This window comes from Hyperolius riggenbachi, chromosome 9, assembly GCF_040937935.1.
Source record: "Hyperolius riggenbachi isolate aHypRig1 chromosome 9, aHypRig1.pri, whole genome shotgun sequence".
In the NCBI taxonomy this organism is placed as follows: domain Eukaryota; kingdom Metazoa; phylum Chordata; class Amphibia; order Anura; family Hyperoliidae; genus Hyperolius; species Hyperolius riggenbachi.
In genome coordinates, this window is record NC_090654.1 from 274,555,016 (window position 1) to 274,572,674 (window position 17,659).

At 44.8% G+C, this 17,659-nt stretch overlaps 1 protein-coding gene across 1 annotated transcript; it reads left to right on the forward strand.

Annotated features, from left to right (window-relative positions):
- The first annotated feature begins 1,618 nt into the window (after positions 1–1,618).
- On the forward strand, positions 1,619–16,207 carry LOC137533299 (interferon-induced very large GTPase 1-like). The gene is made up of 3 exons (XM_068254613.1): positions 1,619–1,657; positions 8,685–8,737; positions 8,872–16,207. The coding sequence occupies exon 3, from the start codon at positions 8,874–8,876 to the stop codon at positions 16,113–16,115; it is 7,242 nt and encodes a 2,413-aa protein (XP_068110714.1). The 5' UTR covers positions 1,619–1,657; positions 8,685–8,737; positions 8,872–8,873; the 3' UTR covers positions 16,116–16,207.
- Positions 16,208–17,659: the final 1,452 nt, after the last annotated feature.

The window sequence follows — 17,659 nt, forward strand, 5'->3', positions numbered from 1 at the left end:
CTACCTACCTATTAGCCCACCCTCCCTCCCACCAGGCTACCTACCTATTAGCCCACCCTCCCTCCAACCAGGCTACCTACCTATTAGCCCACCCTCCCTCCCACCAGGCTACCTACCTATTAGCCCGCCCACCCTCCCTCCCACCAGGCTACCTACCTATTAGCCCACCCTCCCTCCCTCCCACCAGGCTACCTACCTATTAGCCCACCCTCCCTCCCACCAGGCTACCTACCTATTAGCCCACCCTCCCTCCCACCAGGCTACCTACCTATTAGCCCACCCTCCCTCCCTCCCTCCCTCCCACCAAGCTACCTACCTATTAGCCCACCCTCCCTCCCTCCAGGCTACCTACCTACTAGCCCACCCTCCCTCCCACCAGGCTACCTACCTCCCACCAGGCTACCTACCTATTAGCCCACCAGGCTACCTACCTATTAGCCCACCCTCCCTCCCTCCCACCAGGCTACCTACCTATTAGCCCACCCTCCCTCCCTCCCACCAGGCTACCTACCTATTAGCCCACCCACCCTCCCTCCCACCAGGCTACCTACCTATAAGCCCACCCTCCCTCCCACCAGGCTACCTACCTATAAGCCCACCCTCCCTCCCACCAGGCTACCTACCTATTAGCCCACCCACCCTTCCACCAGGCTACCTACCTATTAGCCCCCCCCCCCTCCCACCAGGCTACCTACCTGTTAGCCTTCCCACCAGGCTACCTACCTATTAGCCCCCCCCCCTCCCACCAGGCTACCTACCTATTAGCCCCCCCTTCCACCAGGCTACCTACCTATTAGCCCCCCCCCCCTCCCACCAGGCTACCTACCTGTTAGCCTTCCCACCAGGCTACCTATTAGCCTACCAGCCCTCCCACCAGGCTACCTACCTATTAGCCCCCCCTCCCACCAGGCTACCTACCTATTAGCCAGCCCACCAGGCTACCTACCTATTAGCCAGCCCACCCATCCTCCCTCCCACCAGGCTACCTACCTATTTGCCAGCCCACCCACCCTCCCACCAGGCTACCTACCTATTAGCCCACCCGCCCTCCCACCAGGCTACCTACCTATTAGAACACCCGCCCTCCCACCAGGCTACCTACCTATTAGAACACCCGCCCTCCCACCAGGCTACCTACCTATTAGAACACCCGCCCTCCCACCAGGCTACCTACCTATTAGAACACCCGCCCTCCCACCAGGCTACCTACCTATTAGAACACCCACCCTCCCACCAGGCTACCTACCTATTGGCCCACCAGGCTACCTACCTATGAGCCAGCCCACCAGGCTACCTACCTATTAGCCAGCCCAGGTGAAAATTGCTCAGATGCATTAAGGTGAAAAACACTGAAGGCTGAAGTGGTTATTTTTTTTTTTTTTTTTCAGTAGAAACACATTCTTTCTGTAGAAAAATACATATTTACACCGTTTTGTACATCAGTTCTGAAAGAGGGACAGAGAAACTGGGTTCTACAAAGAGGGACTGTTGGGAGCTGTGTGAATAGCTGGAGGTGAGGCAGGGGTGTTGGCAGGGTGGATTCTGGTCTCTGGGCTGCAGCAATGCAGAACGTTCACAAACTGAAAGTGAAACTAGAAAGTGCAAACAAAGAGCTGCAAAGGCTGAGAGAGACACACAGACCAGACGAGGACGAGAGGTAGGTGCTTCCCCATCTGTAGTCCTGCAGAACATCTCCCTCCCCAGCTCTGCCAATCACTGCCTCTTCCCTGTGTCCTGCAGGACATCTGCCCTCCACATAATCCCCAGTCCTTCCCCGTGTCCCCCTCTCCTCCTGCAGAACATCTCCCTCCCCAGCTCAGCCAATCATTGCCTCTTCCCTGTGTCCTGCAGGACATCTGCCCTCCACATAATCCTCAGTCCTTCCCCATGTCCCCCTCTCCTCCTGCAGAACATCTCCCTCCCCAGCTCAGCCAATCATTGCCTCTTCCCTGTGTCCTGCAGGACATCTGCCCTCCACATAATCCTCAGTCCTTCCCCGTGTCCCCCTCTCCTCCTGCAGAACATCTCCCCCCCCCCCCCCCCCCCCCCATAATCCTCAGTCCTTCCCCATGTCCCCCTCTCCTCCTGCAGAAACATCGCCTCTCCCCCTCAGCAGCACACCCATCCCCATCTCCTCTTTATTTCTCCCACTTTCCTTCCTCATCTCTTGTGCTGCAGAACATATCTTTCTGTTCTCCTGCACTGCTGAATGTTCCTCTTCCAGTCAGTCTCTTACCTGTTCACTCTTATCCTGCTGAACTTTTCTCCTTCCTTCTACTAGAGCTGGATTAAGACCTGAAAGGAAATAGTCAAAGTAATGGCTTTGCCTGTGCTGCTTAGTGAACAAACAGGTAATCGGAGGTGTTGGTGATATGAGACTGCAATGCATGATACTAGGTGGTTTAGCTATCATCTGTAGGCTGCATTACAGCTCTTAGACAGTCGTGTGGCCTACAGACCCGCAGCTTGGTGCCCCCATATATATTATTAGTTATGAAGGTGCCTGGCTTGTTCCCCTCCACTTCTGATGTCGGACGTAGAACCTGAACACAGAGCCGGGACAAGGTCCTTCAGCACCCAAGGCTGAGACACCAAAGTGCGCCCCTCCATCCCTCCCACCCCAGCTGTCACACACTGATTGCTGTTAGACGCCACAGGGCCCACAACCTCCCTAACACCTTAATCTCTAGTTATCTGGCTTGCAGTCACTGCCATGTATCCCCTTTTCTTATTTCTTTCAGCTTCATACACAATTAGGAATGACAGCTGAATGAATTGTGAGCCCCCTCCTACACTGCGCCCTGAGGCTGGAGCCTCTCCAGCCTATGCCTCGGCCCGGCCCTCCTACACTGCGCCCTGAGGCTGGAGCCTCTCCAGCCTATGCATCGGCCCGGCCCTGCCTGAACAAGCATGCAGATCAGGGCCCATATGCAATTCACTTTTTCACCTGAGTTTTCTACTAGGTTGTACTTTTTTAATCTTCTCTTTAACCACTTGAGGACCGTAGGTTTACATGCCCCTAGTGACCAGGCTATTTTTTACTAAATAGGCTGCTGCAGCTTTAAGGGCTTGCTGCAGGGCCGTACAACTCAGCACACAAGTGATCCCCCCCCCCCCTTTCTGCCCACCAACAGAGCTTTCTGTTGGTGGGCTATGATCGCTCCCAGGATGTTTGTTTGTTTGTTTGTTTTTTATAAATATTTATTTTTAAATAAATATTACTATTATTATTTTTATAACCCTCCCGCCGCCAGCCTATGACAGCGATCGGCATCAGTGCGCGCGATCTCCAGCAAAACCCCGCCCCAGGATTTGACGCTAATTGGCGTTAGGCAGTCCTGGGGCTTCCGCCTTGTTTACGCCCAGGCGTTAGGCGGACGCTAGGTAGTTAAAACATTTTTTCAGCATTTTACAATTAAAAAAATAACCGAAAGTAGTAGAAAAAAAAGTACTGTCAGAATGTTTTGTGTATTTTCTTGCTTGGGGATTTAAAAGTCATTTTATTGATGGTGTGAAAATATCAACTTGAAGAAAACTAAGAAGAAAAAGTGAATTACATATGGCCCCAGCTGTCTGACTGAAGTTTGGCTGGATTTGCTGCATGCTTGTTTTAGGTGTGTGATTCAGATGCTGATGCATGAAAGATCAGCAGGATGCAATAGATTTTTATTTGAAATTTAAAACGTGCAAATAGCATAAAGCATCATATTGTAGATAAACGAGATGACAAAAGGAGAATATTACTAGTCTGTCACCTCCTTCCATTTTTCAGGTTCTTAAAAGGAATGTCCAGGGTTAAAAATAAACAAAAATCTACTTACCCCGGGCTTCCTCCAGCCCCTGCCAGCCGTACTGTGCCCTCCCCGCAGCTCCGCTCCCCGCCAATGGCCCTTCATCCCCTCCAGTACAAGAGGCCTACTTGCGTTCCAGCGTGCGTCACAGTCACGCTGATGTCTTCCAGACTGCACTGCGTAGTAGTTTTGCTCCTGCGCAGTACAGTCGGGATGACGTCAGTGAGCCACACGCTGGAACGCAAGTAGATGCCGACCTGGCAAGATCAGCATCTTCACCGGAGGGGAGCGGGTGCTATGGCGAGGGCACAGGATGGCTGCCAAGGGCTAGATTTTTTTTTTTATTTTTCACCCTGGACCTTAATGAAAGCTATGAGTAAGTCAACAACCAACAACATAAAGTATCAGAAATACTGATAAGTATAGTGTCGCCTTTTATGAGGCAAAAAAAAAAAAAGTAATAATGAAATAAGAGAAAGTTACTGTTCTCACTCAGAATAACATAACAGAAACAATTCGGGCTGGATTGACTATAAGGCACTGTAGGCACATGCTTACAGGCGCCTGGTGATGGAAAGGCGGCTTCCTTCCCTCCCCTAGTGTGTCCTTCCTTCCATATGCAGAGTCCTGAGCATGAGAGTTTACTCACCCAACTCTCGACATTCCACTGTTGAAATCTCTCCAGTCGTGTGCACCACTAGCTACTTGATACTGAGGATAGCTCTGGCTACATAATACTAAGGGGCACCTGTAGCTACCTATGACGGGCAGGGGAAGTGAGGGAGAAATGACAGCTGGGCCAGCCAGCGCACTTGTGGGCCGTTTGGTGGGGGTTATTAGGTTCATGGAGGGCAGGGTCGAGGCAGATGCGAGAGAGGCTCCAGCCTCAGGGCGCAGTGTAGGAGGGCGCACAACTCATTCAGCTATCATTCCCCTATTGTGTATGAAGCAGAGAGAAATCAGAAAAGGGGATACATAGAAGTGACTGCAAGCCAGGTAACTAGAGATTAAGGTGTTGGAGGCCCTGGGGCCCCTCTTAGTCTAATAGCAATCAGTGTGTGACGGCTGGGGTGGGAGGGATGGAGGGGTGCACTTTGGTGTCTCAGCCTTGGGTGCTGGAGGACCTTGTCCCGGCTGTTATGGAGGGCCACGTCTAGGGTGCCAGGACGTCTGTGCCTATAGGCTCCTGTGATGTCAATCTGGGCCTAGCCTAATAAAAATGTACCCGTTAAAAAAAAATCTGATCCTGGCCATATCTGCATATAAAATATAGAAGGAGAAGAATATAAAACAACAATGGTAGTCTTCTTGATTGGATATTGCCAAGGTCGAGGGATGTTCCACGTCCCCCCAGATACCAGGCTTTACCTTCTCCAGTTCTGAATTCTGCTACCTGCAAGTGGAGCGTGGAATAGTTATTCACTCACTTTCCTTGCCACCTCACTCCTGTTCCATACAGTCAGAATGTTCTTATTGAGGGCATGTGTAGGCATGTCACGGGAGCAGTGACAGAGGTGTGAGAAACCATGAAGACCAGTCAGGAGGAAGAAGGAACATGCTGGCAGGATAAGTGAGTACACCACTTGCAGCTAAGCTCCAGTCGGGGACATTTCCAGCTCTGGTCCTCATGGAGACCTAAGGCAGGCTGCACCAAAATTGTAATCTCGCACACACTAAAAGATCCAACCTGTTGTCTCTGGGGGAGTGCAACAGCTGGAAAAGAGGGATGATACCCTCAATGCACAAAGTAGAGAGCTGGCACATCCAAAGTAAACCTTTATTGGTTCCATGTAAAAGCATATGACCAACATTTCGGAGCCACGTAGGGCCTCTTTATCAGGGCAATATTTGCACGGAAGCAAAATTCTGTCTGCTGCTGCAAATCGGTTCAAAGGAGGTAGGAGTCAGGCTTCTTTAGACACTGCAGTCTAGCGATGTGTACTCAGCGGGCCCTTGATAAAGGGGTCCTACATGGCTTTATAACATTGGCCATATGCTTTTACATGGAACCAATAAAGATTTACTTTGGATGTGCCAGCTGCTGTTTACTTTTTTGAAGCTTGCACCAAAAGCCTGTGGTTGGGCTTTCAAAATACAGGCCCTGTCCCCGTTCTGCCCTGCTTCGTGGTACTACCTTTCCAGCTGCGGGCCTCATGGAGCAATTCAGGCATGACTTGGAACAGGCCGTGAGGCAGGAGATTCTACTTCTACTGTTACCTCAGGAATATAAGGCTGCACTCTGCAACACCTTGGACTGCCTCACTGACTTCTGCTGACAGAAGAAATTATCCATTAACTTTGAGTTGTTGTGATGTGTGGACTATTGCCTGGCAACCTTTGGTCATCTCTCTTAAAGGTCCAATATCTCTCCCCCCCCCCCCCCCATAAAAAAAAGTAAAACTTAAATTACAAATAAACACATACAAATAAGAACTAAACAGAGGAGAAAAGCAATGTAAAGCACATTTTACTCCAGACGAAATGTACTCTTTTATTTGTGTCTTCATGTATTTTTAAATTGTACTATTTTTCGTGGTCCTCTAAGGTGCCCATACATCAGAAGATGTATGGGCATATCGAACCGTACAGAGAGAGAGATCTGTCGGCTGCCAATACACCAGTGACCAATTCCTGATTGAGTCCAGTAAGAAATCTCCCGGGAATCAGCCTTGAGACGCCATATCTGCTGCTGCGCCACCCCCCCCCACCCGCGCTGTCCCCCCTAAAGCAAAACGTCCCCCCCCTCTTTTGTTTCAGTATACTTTTCCTGTCCTTCGCTGGCGGGCGGGGCAAATCTGGCTATCTAAACAGCATTTGTCCAACTGTGTCTGTCCACGACTACGCCCACATTCTGATGTGTGTCTATGCCCATTTTGTCTGGGTGTGGGTGGGGCACAAACATTGTCTTTGTCCCTGGGCGCTGAAAACCATAGCCACGCCGCATCCGTCACTCAGGCCGATATCGCGTGCTGTTACTGCAACGCACCCGATCAAGCGAGTCGGCCCAACATCTTGCAGCATGTGCGATCGATACATGCGACCAATATTAGCCCTAAATTGGTCGCATCGTCGATCGAGCATGCTCTTGGCAGCACCAATTTTCATCAGAGCCGATTATAATAATTGAATCGGATGGTCGAATGGCCCCCAAGTCGCCTGATGTATGGCCACCTTTACTTTAATCAGCTGATGCATTAGGCATGTTCTATTGAACAGCATTGTTTTGAATGGCTTCAGTATCTCCACCAACATGGCTCTAGATCCATGCTCACCTGGACATTTAGTTTGGTCACCCCACCTTGTTTGTTCTTCTTTCTGCATCTTTTTCTAGCATGTTCTTCTTCCTCTTGCCTATGTTTGCACTTGATTCCTGATTCTGAGTTAACGCTTTTCATATAATAAATGTGCATGGTGGCAGCACAATGTAATGCTAACATCTTTCCTCTGATGGACAACTCATTACAGTAGATGGGAAAAGGCCCATTGATTAACCAGTTAGCAGCTTCAATAGAGTTATCTTGTTTGAGATCAGTGCGCTGCTTATTACCTCAGTCGGTAGAACTTGTGCTGTAAATTCTTGGAATGCTTTGATCTTGGGATGTAAGGATTTATTTATTGTATTTATAAAGCGCCAACATATTTGTTGTTGTTCATCTGAGGTTGCTACCTAATTTTATGATCTGCAAAGAACTTTATGCTTTTTTTTTTTTTTTTTAAATTATTTCTTGTTGATATGAAAACCCTTAGAATTTTAAAGGGGGTGTACTTTCCTTTTCTCAAGACTGTATATTATATTTGTATTTTTATGGGTGCTCCCTGGGCATCTGGTTTCCGCCTACATCCCAAGAACATGCTGGTAGCTTAATGGGATTCTTTCAGAATTGGTTCTACTGTACAGTATATAGTGAAGACATTAGATTAGGGCTATGACACTGGCATAACAATAGGGGTTGCAGCCCCTGCATCTGTGGGGGTGAGTGGGGGGGAGACCGGGCTGTTTTGGGGGGCAGGAGGGGTCACAACATGAGGGGAGAGCATTGGCCACACATCGGTGGGGAGGGGGGAAAATCGCCCCCTCCACCTTGGGCTCTCCCCTCAGCGCTCCCCTCCAGCATCAATCAGTGGCAACAGGCGGTGGGCAGGAGCACATACCTTAGAGATCAGACCTCCGCAGTAGATGGAGGTATGTGTTCCTGTCCACCGCCTGCTGCCACTGATTGATGCTGGAAGGGAGCACTGAGGGGAGAGCCCAAGGTGGGGGGGGGACTGCCCCCCCCTCCCCACCGTTGTGTGACCATGCTCTCCCCTCATCCCTCATTCTGCAACTCCTCCTGCCCCCCGCAAAACAGCCCTGAGCGGGCCCAGGGGGGGGGGGGGGGGGGGGAGGGGCCATGCAAATTTTTGCAGGGGGGGCCTGGTGATTTCTAGTTACGCCCCTCGGCTATGATAAAAATATTAGCTTGTGAGCCCTGTCGATAACCTGTATTGTATGTTAAACTGTTACATACTATAGAGTAAAGGCATAATAATAATAAGAATCTCAGTTTCACAGGAACCCAAGATGAAAGGGATATTGAGGCTGACATATTTATTTCCTTTTAAATAATGCAGATTGCCTGGATGTCCTATTGATCCTCTGATACTTTAAGCCATGGACCCTGAACAAGCATGCAGATCAGATGTGTATCTGACAAGATTAGCTGCATGCCTGTTTCAGGCGTGTGATGTAGACCCTACTGACCAGAAAGATCAGCAGGACTGTCAGGTAACTGGCATTGTTTAAAGGGAAATAAATCTGGCATTCTCCATAGGTCTTTCACCTCAGGTTCCTTTTTTAAATTGCTTTGACATATTTCAAGGCCACTTTAAGAAGTTCATCATTCTCTTCCACAGACTATAGAAAATCCTCTCCAAAGAAAATACAGAAGTGGAGCCAAAGCTTCCAGGTAAAGATGGGGACCTTTTTCGTATGCATTTGTTTGCATTGTATGTTATACAGTCTTTCAATGTCTAGAAAATAAATCTTAAATAATACTGTATAACGCACAAGTTATTTAAATATATTGTTGATGTTTTCCAGCCATGTCTGAGAACCTTCCCAAAAAAACAACACATGATGAAGCTCCAGCAAGCCCGGCAAGAAACGAACTTGGCAGAAGACTAGAAGCAGTTGGACTTAAACCAGATATATGGCTGTTGCATCTCCGCAATACCCTTGGAGTAGAAGATGCACTGCTTTTACAATACTTGGGTAATGAAGATTACCTTAAGCTCGAAAAATATGCAAATCATTCTTGGGAAAAACAGGCACTGAAAAAACTGTTGAACATAGAAGATACAAAAGCTTCTGTGAAAGAAATGCTAGATGAGAAAGACAAAAAAAGGAAAGACAACCAAGCCAAAGCCAAAACAGGACTAGAAGAAACTAAAAAAGTGACACAGGAAGTCAAAACAAGGACTGATAAAATGGCTAACCCACCAGCTGAAACCATGCAGAAAGCCAGAAATACATCTGCAGAACGCTCCCAATCACTTGAAAAAACTATGGAGAAGCAACACAAAGATTTGGGTGTAACAGATGGAGAACTTGCAAATCTGGGTAACCTATCAGGTAAAGATCTATTATACCAGGCATCAGGAGGCCTTGCTTTGGAAGGGGTATACCTGACCAAACAGTTGGAAGATGTTCTGAGGAAGCGGGAGAGGCTACTCGCTGCCCCAGAGGGCATTGTAATAACTGGCCCTGTTCAGAAGCCCGTGCTTAAGCAGAAAGAGTTCACCTCTTCGGAAGCAGAAACAACATTTTCACAATCTGTTGAGAAACTAGGTTTCAGCATTGCTACTTCAGCCAAAGGAGGCTTCTGGGGATTCCAAGCAGAGGGCAGCTACAGTTCTAGCTCAAGTAGCATGTCAGAAGGAAAAAAAGAGTCTCACATGGAACAAACCTATATCTCTACAACTAAGTACAACTACATTCCTTTGGCATCCTGCTACATTAGCCACGAGCAGCTTTGTCTTTCTCCAGCAGCCCTGGAGGAGCTGAAGGCTGTTGAAAAGATTTTAACAACCTGTGATAAAATGGAGAAACATACCATTGCTAAGCAGCGATATGAAAAGTTCTTCAGTCGCTTTGGCTCTCATGCTAACCAGGGTCCTCTTCATTTTGGTGGAATATACTGGTGGACGGCTTCTTCTCATGGATTTAAACAGGAGCTGCTGGAAGAAATTAGACAGGAAACTAGGACAGCTGTGAATGTCTCAGCAGGTATAAGTTATTCAGGTTTATTCTCGACTTCAGCTAGCATTGAGCATTCAAAAACTCATTCAAGGGAAGCATTTTCCAAAGGAGAAAAAAGCAAAATGAAAAAAATGTATGAAATGTTGGTTACAAAAACTGGAGGACCGGTTACTGTGGATTCTCTCGATAAATGGAAGTCAGGACTTCAAGCCAACAGTAAGACTTGGAGTGTGATCGATCGAGGCGTCCAACTCATTCCAGTTTGGGATATAATACTATCTCATCACGAGGAAGACTTTGGTAATGTTTATGAAGTTGCAAAAGATCTGAAAAACATCTATGGATCAGCCACTGGTCTACACTATAGCTTGTCATTTGGTGAAAATGTTTCTACTGCTTTAAATGAAGCCAACGCCTTTCTGTATCAGATGAACTCTTGGCAGGTTGAACCAGCATGCCAGCAATTAAACAAGTTGAATAAGTTCCGTCAATATCTTAATGAAAAGACTGGAAACTACAATATTTGGTTAAATGTTTGTCTTCCTCATCCAGACTTAAAATGTTTCTTAGAAAAAGTTGTGGAGTTTTACAAAGAAAGGCCCAGATCAGATAAATCTGTCATCCGTTGTCTGCTAAAATGTCTTCTGGAGCACATTGCATGTTCCAGTGAAAACATAGATTCCTACTCGACTGTAACAAAATGGATTTATCAGTCTAAGAAAGAAGAGCCATTTCTTAAAATCACTGGCTTTTCTGTGTTCATGGATTTGATGTCTCAGGCAAAAAATGATCTTCTGCAAATTAGCCCAGCTGATGATGTCACTGAGGACAATCAAGAAGCACGAGTCAAAGTTACTGTTGTTATTAGTTCCTATCTTCAGTCTTTTCTAAAAACACTGAAACACATGGAGCGAAAAGAGGAGGAGCTTCTGATTCTTTGTGCTGCAAGCTGTGTTGGATATTCAGTGCAGAATAATTATTTCACATGGTGTCTTGGGTGGCAAGAGGTCAACTTTTTGCTGGAGAAAATGCAGTATTTGTTTCAAGAATACAAGGACCTCAAAGGTTCCAAAGCTCAGGCTTTTATCTTGTTTTCCGGGCTCACTTTAGGAGATGAGATAATGCCCAGGTCCACTGAACAAAAAAAGGAATTTCTTCGCTTCATGGAAGAGAAAATGAAAAGTACTTTGGAATCAGAAGTTCATAACATTTTAAATGAATACAGTAAAGATGGTGATTTACGGTCTTTAATTAGAAACTTAAACCAGGTGTACTTAGGAAATTATGAACCTGTCAACACTGAAAGCTTGGTCAATGAAATAAAGTCAGCGTGTGAGGTGAACATGGAAGATACAGTATCTGCAACTGCACCTCAACCCCAAAAGAATATCACCAATAAAGAGGAAAATCTTTCATACAGTCAGGATATCCGCAATCTTATGCAAAGTTTCGGACTAGACCAGTATTTTCCAAAAGGCTTAACTCGGAGAAATTTTTGTGTAGTTCACAAATCTTTTCAGAACCTTTTAGAAAAGGAGACTGAACTTCCTTTGCGGTTTATGCAGCTGCTGATGAGATTAGACTACAGGTTCCGGTACCTGGCCTGCAAGAACAGTGATCTTACTTACACTGAAAATGTACAGGACACTAACGATGACAATAGCGTATTTGACACAGTAGATGACTTGTTTGAATACTGTGCTGAAGAAGAAACTGAAGAATTCCAAACAGATATAAAAGGGAAGCACCCCATGGACCTGATGATGGCCATCTACCACTGTGCAGATGACCTGATGAGACCTTATATTTTTACCAAATTGTCAATGTGCCAATTTGCATTACCGCTTGTAGTGCCAAGACTTTATGATGCAATGATAGAAATACCTCTATGGGCTTTCAGACAAGTCCAAAAAAATATATTAGAAGCAGGGAAACATAAAGAAAAGCCTATTTATCAAATTGACTTTCCAGTTGTGTGCTTCTCCAGGCTTGGGACATCTCCATTTTCAAAATCACAGCTCTTGAACAACCTACTGAGTAAGCACAGACATGATATATTTTTCCACAGGAACTGTGAGGGCAGCGTTAAGAATCGCGTATTATTTGATGGACTCGCTGAGATTTTCTGGTTTTGCCCAAGTGGAAAAGACACGGATCAGTTTGAAAACTGCACTGCCTTTGTTAATCTTCGAGGTGATGCCAGAAAGTATAGCAAGCAAGCTGCCTTTTTACAAGAAATTTCTACTGTAAATGTGGTAATGTTTTCAAAATCTGACCACAAGGAGTCTGGTAATGAAATGTCATCCAAAAAATTAAAAGAAAAACCTTTGATAATTCTCTCCCCAGATAGAGAGGCCTCAAGAAATGTAAACACAGAGAGCAAGCAAGTAATAATTGGTCTTAAAAACCAGAATGAAGCAAAAGTCTTGGAGGAACTAAATACAACCCTTCGACGATTGTTGGCTACGTCATCTAAACTCACCAATCTCGAACACTGTGCAGAAATGGGTCGACAGCATGGTTTCCTAGTGGATGAAGATGGAAAGGAATGTGGAGAGGGCAAAATGCATGCTCAGAAAATTATGTCAGTTTTAAAACAAAAAGATCTGAAGGCCAAGGAGGAACTGTTACCTCTGTCAGGTCAACTGTGGCATTCATGGTGCAAAAAAGACAAAGAACTTACTCGGCTGCAGAACAAGATGAATCGAAGCATTGAACAACACTGTAGTGAAATTGAGACGTTCAAGACATCCATCAGGAAAGAACAGTTAGAGAAGGCAAGTCATAATCAATTTATCAAAGCCATCATCACCCAACTGAAATCTCTTTCAAAAACAACCAAACTTTTCTTTTTACAGTGGTTAAAACTCTATATCGATAGCCTTTCCTATGACCGTGTAATGGATCTGAGAGATGAGTATAATAGATTGTGGGGTCTTCTTAATTCTGAAGAAATGAAGGAGAAAGATGTGATAGAGACCATACAGATATCCCTCGAGAATACTTCAGATCAGATGAACGCCTGTATGTTTGGTCTTGAACATGTCCTACGAGAGGTCGGCCAGACTTATGAAGCTTTGTGTGACTTGCAGTATAAAGATGACTGTTTCTATGAGCTGCCCAAAATTGCTGCAGATATGATGATTTCTGGATACCCCATTGAGCTAATGGACGGGGATGCTTGCTATGTTCCCTTGAAATGGATAAAAGCTGTGCTAGGAGAATTAAGTAAAAGTATAGGTGATAAAAATATATTTGTCCTCTCTGTACTTGGTGTTCAGAGTTCAGGAAAGTCCACACTGCTCAACACAATGTTTGGATTACAATTTGCCGTCAGTGCCGGGAGATGCACCCGAGGAGCGTTTATGCAACTTGTTGAAATTACAGATGAACTAAAGAAAGACCTGGACTTTGATTATATCCTAGTTATTGATACTGAAGGTCTGAGAGCCATGGAGCTATCCAACAAAGCAACATTAAATCATGATAATGAGCTAGCAACATTTGTCATTGGTGTGGGTAACATGACCTTGATCAATGTCTTTGGTGAAAACCCTTCGGAGATCAAAGATGTTCTCCAAATTGCTGTGCAGGCATTTCTAAGAATGAAGCAAGTGAAACTCTCCTCGAGCTGCCTCTTTGTTCACCAAAATGTTGGGGACTTAACTGCTAAAGATAAAAACATGGAAGGACGCCGCAATCTTCAGATTGAACTAGACAATATGACTGCTCTTGCGGCAGAACAGGAACAGTGCAATGTCCAACATTTCAGTGAGGTCATAAGTTTTGATGCAAATAGACACATTCGTTATTTTGCACACTTGTGGGAAGGAAACCCACCCATGGCTCCTCCTAACCCTCATTACAGCGAGGATGCTCAGAAAGTTAAAGATATTATTCTGCAATGCATGGCAAATGAGCGTCACAACATTCTAAACATCTCAAAGCTCACCGTTCGCATAGAAGACCTCTGGTCGGCTTTGAGAAATGAAAACTTTGTGTTTAGCTTTAAAAACACCCTGGAAATTTCAGCCTATAGTAAAGTGGAAAACAAATATAAAAAGCTAACGTGGCAGCTGAGGCGCAGGTTCCTTGAGCTCCAAACAAAACTAAACAACAAAATTAAGAAAGGTGAGATTGGTTCATTCAGCCAGAATGATGTGGAGGAGGAGGTGAAGGAAACATATGACTCCATCAAGGAGGAATTTAAATGTTTTTTCAGTGAAGAAAAGGACCGAGAGATCCTCATCCAGTGGAAAGCCAGCATTGAAAACCGGGTGAAAAGTCTGCATACAGAGCTTGTGGAAGAAACCAGAAGGCAAGCCATGGAACTTATAAGACTGAAGAAGAGTCAGAGCCAAGTGGAAAAGAGGCAAATGGGTTACGAGGAAGAACTGTTTAGGAAGAGTAAACAGCTGGCACTGGACCTAAAAAATGAAGGTCTCAAAGAATCTGAACTGAGAGACCATTTCAACATCCTTTGGCAAGAATGGGTTGCAGAAATAAACGCCACAGTCCCTCATACAGAACATCCTAATATAATTTCTGAAGCAGAAGATGTATTGTTACAAAATTTTAAACATGAGCGGAGTATGAATGATAAATTAAACAACTTCAGTACATGGATGTCCTTCTCTATTGATTTGTCAAAACATGCGATTGGTAAAAAAGGATGGCTTAAATCCTACAAACCCAATGAAGCCGATATGAAATGGATTATGCAACAGTTCAATCACTTGGTCAAAATTGTACAAGAATATCTAAAGAAAAAAAGAAACGAAAGGGTAGACTACAATCAAACATTCTTTTATGAAATAATCATTCAAGTATCTGAGACCATTTCAAACATAAATTCATCCGACGTGTCAAAGAAATTCACACTAACTGAGTTATTTAAGTATGATGTGACCTTGTATCTCTTTGGACTGGCAGTGCCCTTCTTTGATTCCATGCACAAAGCTTTTCAGGCAGCCAACAACCCTGTAGCAACTCTTGCGAGCAAACGTGGAGATTTCTTCAACTGCTTCACAATTTCTTGCCAAGGAGCTGCCTCAATCAAAACATTTTCTAACTTTCTGTGTTTGAAGATCCTGGAATCAATACGTCCAGCATTATATGACAAGACCGCTCTGGCGATTGTGGATGAGATGACGGCCAACTATCCAGCTTTTAGTGGCAATCGTTCCAAACTGGAAAACTACATTTTGATAGACCTAGCTGAGCAGGAAGACTTTGAACAATATAGGGAATATATTCATTTTCCAAAAATTTTTTTTAAAGGGTTTGTTGAGAAGTGTGTCAATGGTTACTGCCTAGGCAAGAATTCACAGAAACTGAAACATTTCTTACAGATCAGTTTTGATTATTTCAACAAACAAGTTCTTCGGAGCATCAGTGATTCCACCAGATTTGTTAAGAACAGAAATGGTGATATCTCTGAGTGGCTGGATGACTTCTATGAAATAATTGAGGATTTTGTGACCTTTTCTAGAGCAGATCTGAAGAGTATTGAACACCAGGAGATGCAGGATATTGAGTTCATTCAGGAAGCCATGTGTACAACTTGGGATATTGCAGCTGCAAATTTCCAAAAGAACTTTGAAACAACCAATTTTGAAGATTTTGAGAAGAAGCCTCATGAAATACTAATTGAACAACTATGTGGTTGCTGGGAACAGTGCCCGTTCTGTAGAGCAATTTGTACGAATACAATCCCTGGCCATGATGGTGACCACTCTGTACCTTTTCACCGCTCCCAGGCAATCAATGGTATGCCATGGATCAATTCAGATGAATTTGTCACGGAAATCTGTTCAACGCTCATAAGCTCCGATTCCTGCCTAGTTATAGACAGAGCAACCCAGTTTCTCTATAAAGATTACAGAAAGATAGGCCCAAACTATGCTAACTGGAGCATCACACCAGATACTTCCTCTCAACCGTACTGGAAGTGGTATGTGTGTCACTTCCGGACAAAACTGGAAGATGATTATTGCTTGAAGTTTCAAGGCAGAGGAGAGATTCCGGCCCAGTGGGAAACCGTCACTAAAAGGGAAGTGATTGCCACTTTGAGGGAACAGCTGTAAAACTGACAACGCCTACAAGCATTACAACTAAATGCATTGATTTAAATGACCAACTTCTGTATCTCAAAAGAGCTCTATTGATTTTAATGATGTACAGGATTTTCTCAAAAAATTAGCATATTGTGATAAAGTTCATTATTTTCTGTAATGTACTGATAAACATTAGACTTTCATATATTTTAGATTCAAATACACACAACTGAAGTAGTTCAAGCCTTTTATTGTTTTAATATTGATGATTTTGGCATACAGCTCATGAAAACCCAAATTTCCTATCTCAAAAAATTAGCATATTTCATCCGACCAATAAAAGAAAAAAAAAGTCAACCTTCAAATAATTATGTTCAGTTATGCACTCAATACTTGGCCGGGAATCCTTTTGCAGAAATGACTGCTTCAATGTGGCGTGGCATGGAGGCAATCAGCCTGTGGCACTGCTCAGGTGTTATGGAGGCCCAGGATGCTTCGATAGCGGCCTTAATCTCATCCAGAGTGTTGGGTCTTGCATCTCAACTTTCTCTTCACAATATCCCACAGATTCTCTATGGGGGGGTTCAAGTCAGGAGAGTTGGCAGGCCAATTGAGCACAGTAATACCATGATCAGTAAACCATTTACCAGTGGTTTTTTGCACTGTGAGCAGGTGCCAGGTCGTGCTGAAAAATGAAATCTTCATCTCCATAGGAGGCATTAAGTGCTCCAAAATCTCCTGATAGCTAGCTGCGTTGACCCTGCCCTTGATAAAACACCAGCATCTGACATGGCACCCCAGACCATCACTGACTGTGGGTACTTGACACTGGACTTCAGGCATTTTGGCATTCCCTCTCCCCAGTCTTCCTCCAGACTCTGGCACCTTGATGTCCGAATGACATGTAAAAGTAGCTTTCATCCAAAAAAAGTACTTTGGACCACTGAGCAACAGTCCAGTGCTGCTTCTCTGTAGCCCAGGTCAGGAGTTTCTGCCGATTTTTCTGGTTCAAAAGTGGTTTCATGCTTCTATCTGCTAAAAAGCTTTATGGAGATGAAGATTTTATTTTTCAGCACGACCTGGCACCTGCTCACAGTGCCTAAACCACTGGTAAATGGTTTACTGATCATGGTATTACTGTGCTCAATTGGCCTGCCAACTCTCCTGACCTGAACCCCATAGAGAATCTGTGGGATATTGTGAAGAGGAAGTTGAGAGACGCAAGACCCAACACTCTGGATGAGCTTAAGGCCGCTATCGAAGCATCCTGGGCCTCCATAACACCTGAGCAGTGCCACAGGCTGATTGCCTCCATGCCACGCCGCATTGAAGCAGTCATTTCTGCAAAAGGATTCCCGACCAAGTATAGAGTGCATAACTGAACATAATTCTTTGAAGGTTGACTTTTTTTGTTTTAAAAACCCTTTTCTTTTATTGGTCGGATGAAATATGCTAATTTTTTGAGATAGGAAATTTGGGTTTTCATGAGCTGTATGCCAAAATCATCAATATTAAAACAATAAAAGGCTTGAACTACTTCATGTGTGTGTATTTGAATCTAAAATATATGAAAG